The sequence below is a fragment of the Scleropages formosus genome, chromosome 4 (genome assembly GCF_900964775.1).
Source record: "Scleropages formosus chromosome 4, fSclFor1.1, whole genome shotgun sequence".
Lineage (NCBI taxonomy): Eukaryota > Metazoa > Chordata > Actinopteri > Osteoglossiformes > Osteoglossidae > Scleropages > Scleropages formosus.
This window is the reverse complement of record NC_041809.1, coordinates 8,088,282-8,102,985: the sequence shown is the minus strand read 5'-3', so window position 1 is coordinate 8,102,985 and position 14,704 is coordinate 8,088,282. Positions and strand designations below refer to the sequence as shown.

General features: G+C 41.7%; 1 protein-coding gene across 5 annotated transcripts in view; it reads left to right on the top strand.

Moving 5' to 3' along the window:
- Window positions 1-349: 349 nt before the first annotated feature.
- Window positions 350-14,704, top strand: part of dst (dystonin) — a 170,918-nt gene continuing 156,563 nt past the window's right edge. For 3 of the 5 annotated variants that reach the window (XM_029251538.1, XM_018749343.2, XM_029251533.1), the window contains exons 1-4: window positions 351-982; window positions 1,636-1,670; window positions 2,176-2,361; window positions 13,504-13,720. In XM_029251538.1, coding sequence (XP_029107371.1) covers window positions 802-982; window positions 1,636-1,670; window positions 2,176-2,361; window positions 13,504-13,720 — 619 coding nt within the window. In that variant the 5' untranslated portion in view covers window positions 351-801. Of the gene's footprint in view, window positions 983-1,635; window positions 1,671-2,175; window positions 2,362-13,503; window positions 13,721-14,704 lie in introns of all 5 variants that reach the window. The other 2 variants (XM_029251529.1, XM_029251530.1) reach the window with 1 other exon arrangement.

The following is a 14,704-nucleotide window of genomic DNA, read 5'->3' as shown; positions in this document are numbered from 1 at the left end:
TGCCTGACGTTAACTCCACAAGTGGTCAGTTCGTTCACCCAGAATGAGTCAGGTTGGTCTGGCTTCAAAGCAGATCATTCAAAAATGCGACATTTCCCTTAAACTGAAAGTAGCAGAAGAAAACTGCTTTCGCATTTAAATCTATTTATTATTATTTTCATAAGCAATAATGGCTTGATACGTCAAAAATAACTAACTACAGAGTAAGTGAAAGGCATGATCATGATGATGTCACTGTTTTTATTTTTTCTTCAAATAAATATATACCTTTATTAAGCGGTCCCATCGATATCCTTACTCTTTAAATACAGCAATGTGAAGTCAGAATTAACTGCGCTGATGCATTATGATTCTTCTGCAGACAGCCTTGTTTTTACCTGCTTTAGTTTAATGCGTTTATTGTAACATCCAGTAAGTAGTGTTTGATTGGGGATTCTGGGAATGAATCAAACATGGGGGGACATGATGAATACGTAGCCGGGGGGGAGCGAGACCTTTAAATTCCTCTCTCTGCAGCAGCTTTGCTGAGCTCAGATGCAGATGCAGATCCCATGCTATAAAAAAAACCAGACCAGAGCCCGGTGTGTGATGCTGAGTCATGGATTGTTGCCTTACATCATTGAAATCAATAGAGCTCAAGGCTGCTCTCCAGCCCGGCTCCGGATGCTCCGCCGGACCGCCGTCCTCTGTTCATGTGGACATGTAATTTCACTTATTCGGATGTGATCCGCGATACATTATTATATAAAGACTCCGGCAGCAGCATCAGCGTCCGCGGTCCTCCCGCATCCCCGTCCTACGATGATCGCTGCGGCGTTCCTGGTCCTGCTCCGACCCTACAGCATCCAGTGCGTCCTTTTACTCTTACTGCTCCTGCTCGGAACCATCGCCACGATTTTGTTTTTCTGCTGCTGGCACCGCAGGCTCCGCAGCGGCAAGCATCCCATCAAGTCGGTGCTGTCGGGACGCTCGAGGAGCCGCGGTGAGTGCTGCGTCCACGCGCCCTCCCTCCGGCAACACACGGCACTCTCACACACACATCTGCTCATTTTTTTCCTTGCCAAAAAAGAAAAGAAAAAAAAAATGTATATATAGGTATATTTCTCCCTTTTTCACGCGGTGCCCTATTTTAGCGGCGGGCGGCGGCGGCACGTGCGCAGCCCGCGCGAGCCGCGCTCGTGAATTATTATTGCAAAAATGTTCCTTTTCTGCGCACATCGAGACTGCGGCAGAAGCGTCGCGGCGGATCGCGGGGCAAGAGCCGCGATTCATGCCGTCCACACAAGACACAGCTCCGCGTCCTCTCCCCCATCCCGCCCGTCCCTCTAGTCTCACCCAGTTTTCATATTTCACCTCCGCGAGACATGATGATCATCCGTCCCGCGTGCTGAGTACCCGCGTCATGCAAATGACCCCCCAGGAAGATCACAAGTTGCTTTGCACGATCAGATGTTACATATCAGTGAAATAATAATACACACCTTTCCTCTATAAAGTCACACCTTGTCCACATCACTCAGGATATGATGACACCTCCTGGACCAGTTTGCTCAATTATGGATTTTTATGCGATGAGCAATCCCTCCATGTGATGTACTTGGGAAATGTTAGAACATTTTTTTTCCTTTGTTCCAGAAGTTGGTCTCCGGACGTATCACTTCAGGTCAGAGGTAAATACTGTATTTTTGTGCTGTGTTTGTCAAGGTTATGGTGAGTCCCATAGTCCCTTTGCTTTGAGTTCATGGACTGCTGAGGTCAAGGTGCTTTTTATTTCTCTATGTATCTGGACTTGAGCAGTTTTGGACTCTTTTTAGTGTTTGTGATGAAAGCTGCTTACAACTTTGGAGGAATAATGTCAAGAATATTTTACCAGCTGGTAAAACTGCCTTTTCCAACAGCGCTTTTAACGCTGCAGCCTTTGCATAAATCCAGCTGTGTTAAAAATAATAAAAAAAAATGATAATCATCATGAAATGTTTGCATCGCACACGGGTTAACGAATTGCTGCTGTGATGTGATCAGTGTTGTCAGTCTGCATTTAAATGAAGCCAAAATAAGATGTGTTGAGGAGGCTGCAAATAAGTCATTAGTATGGTAAATAACAATGATGGATGTAGTAAGAGAGCTGCGCCTCCGCTCTCCCGCTTCCTGGCCCATGTGTCATTCCTTCGACAGGGCTACAGGCACAGCCCTCGCCATGCCAGGCGGAGTACTCGGGTTCGAGTTCCCGAAGAAAACAAAGCTCTAGTGGAGATCCCCGAGAGCGACCAGGACACCTCGGTGGTGAGGAAGCGCAAGGTGAAGAAGAGGGTCCAGCCAGAATTCTACCAGTCTGTGCAAGTGACCCCGACACGCAAACCCGTAGGTGTCCTTCCCCTTCGCTTCTCTTCTCAAACATTCACAGTGAACTGAGAAAAAAAAAGAAGAAAAAAAAAAGATAAGTTCACTGATTATTCAGAATGTTTTAAAACATACTTAAGGAAATATGCACTGCCGGTGATTTTTTTTTTTTAAACACTTTCTATTGAAGTTGTATCTCTGAAGGTTGGTTTCTGAGGAAATGCAGGCACCTTTTTAGTAAGGAGCTAAAAATAAATCCCATGCAGGGACTTGATAGAGAATAATGATGAGAGAGGACATGGCTGGAGAAAAGAAATAATAAATTCCCTTTTAAGTGAACAATGGAGATGAAGAAACATTGTTGACAATGAACTAAATCCTATGAATCCTATGATGGCACATTTTTTTGTGTGACACTTGTCACAATATTGAGCTAAAACCACATAGGCTCTTTATTGAGCATGGAGCCTAATTTTATGTTTGTTGCAGATAGAATAAAACGGGAAGCTCGCAGTTCATACCGTGTGCTTGCGATAGAGAGAAAAGCGTGTGCTGTTTAGAAATTCGACCACAGCCTGGCTGAAACGCCACCGGATATGTATCAGCGAAACGATGCTCGTCTCTTTTTCTGGAATGGCTCCTTTCATTCTGATCTCATATACAGCAGGGTGCACTTTGAAAGGTTGGCCTAGAACAAACAAACTGTGTCAAAAGATGTGTGCCAAACTGGAAAAAAAAAAAAAAAAAATCTGAAATGTTCAGCAGTTAATGGTACATCATAAATCTGAGTAGCCCGAAGGCAATTATTTCAGAACCCGACGGATTATTAGAACGATAAATTCCTTTTGATATGACACACCGCCTATATTTTCCCATAAAGTGCGGCTATTTTAGTCCCGTTTGACTGAGCTGCCTGTAAGGGTTCGAAGCTTTGATTTCAAAGGTTTGCCAGTAAATTGCCATCCAGTACTGATAATATCGGGCGTTATTTGAGAGGACTGAGCAACGTGCATAAAGAACGCATTTGCTTTCTGATTTCTCCTCTGCTGTGCATTGAGGCTGATGGTTTTGCTGAGACTGTCTGGCCGTGCAGGTTACTCTGTTGCCCTCAGCGCTCGCTGATGCCATTGTCTGGATGCGTACGTAAAACCAAGCTGACATCACCCTTTAGGGAGGATGTTAGTTTTTTCCGTTTTATGACTCCTTTTAAAGATTTCCCCATGACAAGATTCCCATTTTCCCAGCACCGCCTGAGAACCTTCACAGCAGATGGTGACCGAGAAGCACTGAGTAAAAACCTCCTTTTGCAGGACACAAAACTGTTATGATTCACCTCACAGTGATAATAATTAGGAAATTCCTGACTCTTATTCTTGTGGTCATTGACACCATCCATCCATCCATCCATCCATCCATCCATCCATCCATCCATCAGTTGTCCAGTTCAGGGTCGTGGTGGTCTGGAGTCTATCCTGTAAGCAAAGTATATGAGGCAGGGTACAACCATGGAAGCGATGCCGGTTGCTCACCCTGTTTATGAGGGTAGTATATATGAGCCATAGCTATATACACACACACACACATTTTCAGAACCGCTTGTCCCATACGGGGTCACGGGGAACCGGAGCCTAACCCGGCAACACAGGGCGCAAGCTATATAAGAAATATGAAATATTTTTGCTTGTATTTTTTATGTGAAAACTTGCCATACCTTTGAATTTTTATTACTTTGGTCTATTATTATTATTATTATTATTATTATTACTATTATTATCAACATATCATCGTAAAATGAGCAATCACATCTTTGTGAGAAATTCGTTCATCCTATAACAACCATGGAGACAGAGACAGTAAATAAAGACACAAAGAGGCCAGTAGAGTGTTTGCCAGTAGCCTGCTGGGCGGCCCTGGGCAAACAGAATGGTGTACATTCAGTTTGGAACAAAGCCAGCAATGTCCTCTCACTGCTCAGTAGGAACAAGGTGCTTTTACCACAGTGAATTCCTACAGTTCTTACTTCTGTGATGAAGCACCACAAACGCTCTGTGTGTCTCAGGTCAGGGAAGATGGACAGCTACATTATTCTTTAGAAAGTTAGCTGACGCTTTTCTATAAAGCAATTAACAATTGTAGGTTTGTGCACTGATTTTACACTGATTTACCAATTTATGAAGCTGGGCAATTGAGGGTGCTGTAGAGGAATGGGATACAAACCCGGGTTCTTGAGTGGAATGTATTGGCTCTCACCACCAGCTGCCTCCTGCCCAGTGGATGGGAGCGCTGAGTATGCCCCCCCACCGTGTAGGAATGTTGCATCATGGGATGTGAGATATGAATATTAGTCAGGATATTAATATGCATCATATCCAGTGGAAATGAAAGGGATGAGCGTGATCAGACCATGCCAGGAAAACACACCCCACACCATTATGGAACTGTGATGGCTCTTCCCTAAGAACCGGGGTCTTTGGTAGTTTTAGATGTTATACACATCCGCAAACTTGCATCCTCAGCAGCCCGCATATGCTTTTCAATGAATCCATATCACTTTCAGTTATCCTGGTATGTTCTGCTACTTCCCGACGGTTCACTTTAGGCAACGTCTGTTCCCCAATGGCCTGGTGAGTGGGTCGTTGAGGATTCAGATTCTCTCCTGCGCAGTCAGATGGTATTTTTTTAATATTTAATCTTTCTGCGAAGGTTCTGTTGTGGTTTGAATAAATTAAATGTTTTTGCGCTGCAGGGCAGGTGGTTTGATTCCAGCCTCTGATGCGTCTGTGCAGCGTTAGGAGGTTTTGCTCATGTTTGGGTGGGATGAGGTGGGGAGGGATGGTATCTGCTGCACATTGGATCCCCTTTCTGACACCATGTTCACATGGGATCCCTTTGCTGACACCATGTGTTGGGCTTCAGGTCATTGTATCTCTGGTATGATAGACACTGAATAGAGGTATGAATCAATTCAGGCTAATCTGGATCAGTTGAAAACCCTGGAAAGGACAAATGGGTAATGAAGGTATATGAAAGTGAGCGAGCGACTAACTTGGGTCAGTGAACTTTTGCTCACTTTCATATTTATTTCCAATCAAACTTTTCATTCATAAAAGCAACGAGCCCTTTTCCGCTGCAGAACTGGTTTCATCGTCCTCCCTGTGAACTACTGTTATTCGTATTATTTATCGTTTTACAAACATCCGAATGCTCTACTTTTCTGTTCTACTCTGTGTTTCGCTGTAAAAAAAAAAACTAAAAAACGTTCCTCGGCCATTGACCGCGTTCTGAAGTCACGAAAAGATTATCGCACACATCGTGCAATGAGTAAATAGGTAAAAATGATGACACAAAATACACAATGGTATTTGCAGCTGGCCTGGATGCACTAACTAGCAAGTGGGACACATTTTTAAATTTAATCTTAACCCAGATATCGTGAACTGCAGCTAAGGCTGCATATAGTATCAGAATACTGCTCGGACGTGATGTGCCAAAACAGCCTTATTTGCAGTGTGTTGCAGTAGTTTTTATTACTCAGTTGCCTAAATGACTGCATCACTGGTTGCAAATGATAATGCCGTTAGGTCATAATCCTTCATATGGATAAAAAAGACAAAAATAAATTATCAGATGTTTGGAAAGAAAGGGGTGCGCGGTGGAGCAGCGGGTTTGATGGGTCCTGCTCACTGGCGGGTCTGGGGTTCAAGTCCTGCTTGGGGTGCCTTGTGACGGACTGCCATTCCCTCCTGGGTGTGTCCCCTCCCCCTCCAGCCTTATGCCCTGTGTTGCTGGGTTAGGCTTTGTTTTGCTGCGACCCCACTTGGGACAAGCAGCTTCAACCAGTGTGTGTGTGTCTGTTTGGAAAGAAAATCTATCTAGAGGCTTCGAACTGCATTTCATTTTTAAGCTCCCCGCTGACTTGCTGCTCCTGAGTAAATAAAAGCAGTAATATCAGGTTTGTGCAAAAAAACTTATACTGGTTTGCCAATTTATGCAGTTTGGCAGTTTTTGTCAGGCTGGCAGAATAAAGAAAAATGCTACCTGAAAAGCCCTAAGCAAGTCTGTTAGAAGGTTACTGGAAGTTTAGTTGTTAGAGCTGCTACCTTTGGTACCAAAGATTGGAGGTGTGAATCCCATCTATTGCTGTAGTACCCTTGAGCAAGGTATTTACCCTAAATTGCTGTAGTAAAAATTACCCAGCTGTATAAATGGGTAAATAATTATAGGTAGTTTATTATTGTAAGTTGCCTTGGAGAACAGCAAAGAGTAAATACGTATATTGATTCCCAGGTAGTCAAAACATAAAACAAGTCATCTTACACATGGTAAAATAGAGTGTTTCAGTTTGGTTCTTGCCATTATGCAGTAGGTTGGATAGCGATTAGATTTATAATCTGGAGGTTGCAGGATTGAGCCATCTGCTGTAAAATAAAAAAAAAAAAAAAAAACGGGATCCAATGAAAATTCATTCTCCTGGAGAATTTAACCCCTTTCTTCCTCCATCACTTCCATTCCTGGATTACAAAGCTCTACAAACTTTACCCATTTATACACTGTCAGTTTGTATATTGTTAAACTACTTGTAAAACTCAGAATAGATGTGATTTCTTCATTATTATTATTCTTATTATTATTAATTGGCAGATTTTTCCACGTGTTTTTTAGTTGAACTACTTGTAAAACACAGAATAGATGTGATTTCTTCTTCTTCATTATTATTATTAGGCAGATTTTTCCAAGTGGTTTTTTTTTTTGTTTTCACCCACTGCTTGTCCAGTTAGGAACCTTTCTTAGAAGTGTGTCAGGATAATTTAAATAATATTAAATTATGACAAAGAATTTATGCATTTTTTATATTTTTTTCTGTGAATTTCATAATTTCTTTGATATTTAGTGTGCGTAGAATAAAACATTAGCCTATTTACGAATGACCTAAGAGGGTCTTTGTCTCCCTCTAGTGGTCTCTTGGTGAAATACTGTACTTCGTGGGGGGTATTGGAGCAGCACGTGCCGGAGCTCCTCTGACTTCCTTCTAGATTTTTTCACATGGACTGAAAATATTTCGGGGTTTTAGAGAATTTCTCTTCTTTATGTCTCCTTTCTTAATGGTCTAGTGAGATTTTGTTATACATAAATAATTATATATTCACTTTGGCTTATTAATAGATTTACTACTAAAATTACTAATGACTAGATAATTATAGATTTATGTTTCATTGCTGTTCACACCTTACCAAGATGTATTTTTAACATTCATAATACAATGCCCATAGCCAGAATAACTTAAAAGAAGAAAACATTTTTATACCAGTAGGAATGAGTCAGTTTCAGTGTTTTGAATTTTGTCATCTTCTGTCCAAAACAACTTTCATAATTACAGTACATTTACATAACTTTTATTATTTATTATTTAACTATTTGTCTACCAATGGTTCCGTTTTATTTTTTCCCCCATTTTAAAATGAAATAATGCCTCTTATGCCATGTGAAAAAACTGAAACAGTACTACTTTAAATAATTTTTGCTTTGCTTTGAAACATTCACGAGCTTTGGTCGCAGTTTTGCACCATATTTTAATACTGCAGTTGTTTATTAAATCTGTTTTATGGTCATTTTAGATATGAAACAGGGTGTTTGAGAGCCGGACGTCCTGAGAACCATGTTGTTGGGAGTTTCACAGCACTCGCTTGGCGGATTGCGCCTGTGTTCGGAGAGCGGATGAAGACAAAGGGATCATGCGAGAGCTCCAGAGGGTGTGTCCATCCTTTTCCCCTGTTTCTAATTAGCGTCTCTCACACTGAAACAGAGCGTGTGTACAGCTGCGCATTAATCTGTTGGTCTGCAGGGGAGGTGACACATCTGGAATGAGACAAAGCACCAGCTCACTCCTTATAAATAAATCCGCTGTTGTGCATCTTCGCTTTCATTTGCCCCCTTTTCCCAATGAAATAATTTCTTTTTATTTCATTAATTTATTAGGTGCTCCATGCATGCGTAGCCTTTCTGGTACCGTTTACACAGGCGTGGGCCTTGCGTGTTCACGAGGGTGTGAAAATGTTTGTTTTTCTAGTTCTGGTGTTTCAAAAAGGCAGCACTGTCCGTCCTGGCCTCTGGGTCACAGTAGGAAGACCCGGTTCATCAGGAGGAAGGTTTGCTGTGGGTCCCCAACCGGAGGGAAATGCCAGGAAGGCCGGCCTGAGGGACGCGTGTTTTCAAAAAGGGGATGTACTCATTGTGCCGTCTTTAGCGGGGTACGAGCAAAAACGCTCCGCTTGAAGAAGTCAACATATTTGATTTATATCATCCATATTCATATTCATGGTTGGATTTTATGAGGATTTTGCAGGAGAGCTGAAAACTGCATCTTAATGCAAATCCTAAAAAGAAAAAAACCCCAAAAACCACATGCATACAGCCATGGACATATAACGTGTTCTGTGTTTATGCGGGAACCATTTCTTCTGTTAGTTTTATTGTCAGATGTCATAATTCAGTTTCTGTGTTAATTCTCCTCAAAACTGTACTGTAGGATGTTTCATACATCATATAATCCTCTCTTGAGTTTTTACCGTTGTCTTTTTAACTACATAAATACCATGAATACCCATATACCCACCCAAATACCCATCATAACTTGTTTACACGTCATATGAAGTTACTCCAGTGATACACTCTTTCTCTTTCATTTCCCTCTATGAATGCAGTCCTGCCAGGTGTCGTTTTGTTGTTTAGCCACGTCCTTTACTTTTTGTAGGGTGAAATGTTGGCTTTGTATTATTCACTGAAATTTAATATTTAGTTTTTGAGAGAATGTCAAAAAACAGCGTGGTCTTTAGTCGAAATCTTCAAGTTTGACTTCACTCCCTGCTCGGTTACTGTGCATTTTGTGTAATATTTCAGCGCAGTGCTCCTATTGTTCTCTAACGATGACTTGCGTTCAGCAATGTTAGTTTTGCAGCCCAGGAAGAATGCCAGTCGATGATAAAGCTGTTCTAAATGGACCATTACTGGTTTCCTTGATGTTCTCATTCAGCCTGAGACACCATTTGACTGGCAAATATACAGTTTGTTGGTGGCAGATTAAGACGGACTGCGGCAGGTATACATTGTCTCCCCGTCTTAAAAATAACAGTTACAAATTGTTGAAGAATGTAACATTTTTCAGTTAATTAAAAAAAAAAAAAGATTCACCATTCCATTTTCTGTTGCAGACTGACATGCATTTCCGCGCTCAGCCCTTAGTTGGCAGTAAAACGCTCTAATTTAAAACCTAATTTTCATGTAGTCCCGGGTTTAATGTAGCTTTAATTTAATAAGAAAGACTAAAATGAAAAGCCTTACAGAGTATTTTTACTGTAACTACATCCAGGATTTTTAGACAGCATGACGCAAAAATAAACTGAGGGAGATCTATATTATTTGAATGAGTTGGCTTTTTTGGTTACGTTAATAAAAGAAAACTGAATGTGGCCAGAAACTAATGAACTTCAGAACATCAGAAAAGCAAGAAATCGAAACGCAGAACAATGACAAAGTTTTTTTAGATACGGGGTCACGTTTGCTATCTCTTTGCTGTTAGCACCACACATGGGATTCAGAAAACTTTCCTAGTTGTGTGTGATTCAAAAACACTTTGCAGAGGCAATGAAATAAAACACACACACACACACACACATTTTCAGAACCGCTTGTCCCATACGGGGTCACGGGGAACCGGAGCCTAACCCGGCAACACAGGGCGTAAGGGGACACACCCAGGACGGGACGCCAGTCCGTCACAAGGCACCCCAAGCGGGACTCGAACCCCAGACCCACCGGAGAGCAGGACTGCGGTCCAACCCACTGCGCCACCGCACCCCCTGCTGAAATAAAACAATGTTTCTTTAAAAATTATTTGGTAGAAATAAACTACAAAAGTAAAACTCCATAAAAAAATTACCTAAATTTAAATTAATGGACACTGCTCTTTACTTATGGCTTTAGGCATCATTTTGCATGATTTGGAGTGAACGTGTGATGGAGTTGCAACTGGAATTTTTCCTCATTGAAAATAATGGAATAAGTAATTTCATTGTCTGGATTTTCAGAATTCCGGAGGTTTCCATGATGAATTAGGACCATTTAACAGGAGATAAGTGTACCTGATTTTATCTGAAGGAAAGCTTTTTGCGTGATTCAATGTTAGGTGCAAGTCCTGCCACGCTGATCAAGGCGGCTCATGTTCAAAGGTTAGGGTTCTTGAAATCGATGGGGTGAACCATGGATTCTTCTGAGTGGTTTAAAGGTAAAGGGATCTAATTGTGCGCATGACTTACAGTATGCCTTTCATGCTTGAAAGGCCTTGAAAGAGTTCAAGGTCTGTATCCTCAGGCTAAAATAAATGTGGTTACAATGTGTGCAAAACTGAAATCTGGTTGGACATTGAGTGCAGCCCATCTGCTGGAGAACCAGGTGGAGACCTTCATGTATGGCTGGCTAGACGTCATTCGTGACATTACTGCGACAGCTCGAAAGAAACACCCTGATGTGTCAGAGATTCATGGGGCTGACCTCATGTCTTGTACCTGTTCACGCTCTATCTGGTCACACCCTATCCGACGTTTTTCATACTTCTCATCACAATTCTTTTACTGCTGTTTCCTCTTACTAAAGCTATATATCCTACATCTGAACTGACAGAACTCATACACACACACAAAAAAAAAGATAATAAAACAGCTCTTGCCCATACAGTCTTAGACAGGCTCAACTCTAACAGGCAAAACATATGAACTATGTTCATATAACTAATGGAAAATATCCTGTATTTACTTCATTTTTCACTTAGCTTTTAGAAGCAGTATAGTAAATTTTTTTTCAAAGCGCCTTTTACAATCATGAAATACACCATATATTTTAAATAAAACTGAAACACTCATTTTTTATTTTTTGTAACATTTCATTTCAGATTAAAATGCATACTTCTTTGAGTTTAGCTACATATCTGTGATACAACTGATATCAAGGTACCATATAGCAGGGACCTTGGGTAGATTAGAATTAGTGTTACATAATAACAACTAGGTTTTCGACTTAACACAGCTGTGAAAGGAAGACTGTTTGTAACTCGATTTGTTTGTGACTCTAATAATAGACCTCTAATCAACCTCAGATAAAGCTATAAGGAATTTAAAATGAATTTTAAGACCTATTTTCATTTATTTCATTTTCGTCACCCACTCATTCCATGCAGGGCCACTGTGTTTCAGAACGTAACTGGGAAGCACAAAGCATTAAGCAGGGCACATTGTGAATGGGATGCCAGTCCGTCAGTTTACTTTTATTTTAATATATTTTATTAACTTGAAACAACGTGGAACATTCATAAGCATCTAGCCACTTTCACTTTGCTTAATTATCTATACAAGAAATAAAATAATAATAATAAAACTCATCCAAATCTATGTGCTTGGTAGGTTCAGTAAAATCTTGTTTACAGCTATTATAAATAAAAACATGCTGTAAGGCTTTCAACATTTTATTATCTTGGAGCTAAATTTAAACATATTTGAAATGACTGAAAATAAAAACGTGCGATCCCCACAACTTCCAATTTTATTGCCAATTTTGTACCGATTCACATCAAAAATCTGCAGTGTTTGTCATCTTGTTATCTGTTAGCAATACTCAGAAACAGTAGACAGCAGATGTGAACAGTGAAAGTGCATTGAACAATCTGGTTTTACACCCTTCCTCTGTCGAAGTGCATTTTACTGCCAACTAATGGGAGGATGTGGAATTGCAGGTAGCTGTGTGACAATTTTTTAGAAAATAACGAAAAAAAATACAGCTAACATAAATAAATGAATAAACATGAAGTTATCTACCTCAAACGTTTGTAATACATGGACTCAGAGTACAGGATATATATTATCACAGGCGTAACCAGTTGGGGGGGGGGGATGAAGTGTCACCTGCTTTGTCTCAGCGTGGCTTTATTTGGCTTTATTTGTCCATAAATTTATTTGTGTATAATTCCAGAGATTACTGCTGCAAATATTTTGGTTCCCCAATACCTGACAAAGTTCTTCTATTACTCTACATAAAAAAATATCAGAATTAGCGTTGTATAAATAGATTTTACATATTATCAATGTATATCAGAATTTGTGTTCTATATATGTAGCATATGTACAGTATTTATTATACATACGCACATTTACATAAATGGCACCATATGGTATTTATGATATTATATATCACAATTAGTGTTGCATAGGTGTGTTCTGTCTGTGTATATATATATATTCAAAAAAAAAAAAAATCAACAAAAAAAAAACATCAGTCCGCATCATCAGTAGACAACAGCAGGACAAAGGAGGATGTGGAGTAACACTCCCCGAATCAGGAACCGGGCTTCACACGTCACATGGTCTCCGTGGGGGACGGCGGCGCGTCCGACCGTCCGTGGGCGTCTGTCTGTGGGCGTTTGTTGTGGGATCGGAGCCCCCAACGGAGCGAGTCTGAGAGGAGAATGAGCGAACCCGTCCTCCGTCTGCGAGTTGGTGTCTCCCTCTCGGAAGCATGAGGCAGTGACGGCTCCCGCTCTCCACTGACTGCTGTTCACTTTCTCCGTGGATTTGACGACATCCCGCTCGCCCGCGTGGGGGGTCTGCGGGGCATCGTCGGAAAGGGCGTGGCCGCGGATGTGGATGCTGAAATGACACATCGGTGGGGGAGCTTCACCTAAGCAATAAGGAAATAAGGCGAAAGGCGTAAAGGAACACGCGTGCGGGATCTGCGGCGGCGACTCACACCATGTACACGGCGGTGAGTCGAACCCACGACCTGGCGGGGGAGCCACACGCAGTCGTTTTCCTCTCCCTTCTCCGCGGGGCCTTTTCATGTTATTTGCTTTATATTTAAAGCGAATTTCAGGTTACTTAGTGGTGTCTGGTGTTCGAGCGCAGGCCACTGTGCGTGTAGTGCGTGTCGCGTTCGCCGAGCGCGCGTGTGTCTCGGGCGTTTTTTTTTTCTTTTTGCCCTTCCTGATGGTAAGAATAAAGCCCGTGTGTACATGTCTGCATGACTGCCTTCATTGAGCGGAGAGCAAAAGAGAAACAAAAAGCCGACAGTTTTCCTTTCCCATTGTCCCCCTCACTCCCACTCCCACTCCCACTGCCACAGAGCTCCGGGTCCGGGAACGCGTCGCTGCGCTGCTCCATGTCCTCCTCGGCCGACCTGTCGGATGACGGCGACGATGCGAGCTTCAAGTCGGGCTCTATGTCGCCGGCGCCCGGGGACACGCTGCCGTGGAACCTGCCGAGGCACGAGCGCTGCAAGCGCAAGATCCACGGCGGATCCGTGCTGGACCCGGCCGAAAGGGCAGTGCTGCGGATCGCCGGTGAGTCCGCGATGTTCACTGCGTGGACCGAACAAATGAGGCATCATCATCATGCTGTGGCTGTGTAAGGCTTCGAGCAGCATGTCTGGGTTTCGCGTGTCATGTGGGCTGTGAAAGGTGAATTACACAGTACTGTACACTGAGACTGTTACACTGGTGAAGCTCTTTATACTTATATACATGCGTATGCGTAAATGCGCATGGATAATTATTAATGCGTATGTAATGCATTGTTCTCCATTGCTATGGATGGTCATAAAAAGAAATGCTGCTTTCAATTGATACAGCTTATAAATAGCTACATATTGCCATATAGTTAAGTTATTGAAGCAAAAACACTGTGCAATTAATAATGGAAATATTGTTTTCAGCAGGTTTTGGTAAAATGCACTCAGATTATAATATATATTTTTGAATAGGTAGAAATAGTGGTTATTTGCTGTGTAGTGTTGTTTTCAGCAGGTGCAGGTTACTGCTGAAAGAAATAGTGGGAGTTTTGTGTAGTTGTTGATTATTGATACATATTGGTTAAGGTTTTCCCATTTGGTGGCTCTGTTGGGTTGAAAAAACCTTTCAAACACAGTCCAGCTGAACATACTGTGGGTCTGTTGGCTTTGCAGAGCTGGAATTTAATGCTCATTTTGGTTGGAGGTACATTGTTTTTTACATCTCCTGGTTGCCTGTTTTGCAAAAATGCTGATCGTGGTAATAGATACAAAGCTGTTTTCTAAATCTCCTGGTCATTTGTCCTGAATGACCTAATATCGATGGTGTTAAATGACCTCGGACTCCTGTTTCTGACACTCCTGGTCACTTATGTCGAATGACCGCTGCTGGAACCCAGTGATCAAACATTGAAAAGTCGTTGTTGACTATTTTCTATTTGCTTCAAAACATCCAAATGCTGGAAAACAGCAAATAGGCTGAAATAATGCTTAATTTTTGATGCATGGATGAACTGAAACCCAGGAACAAGATGTCTGG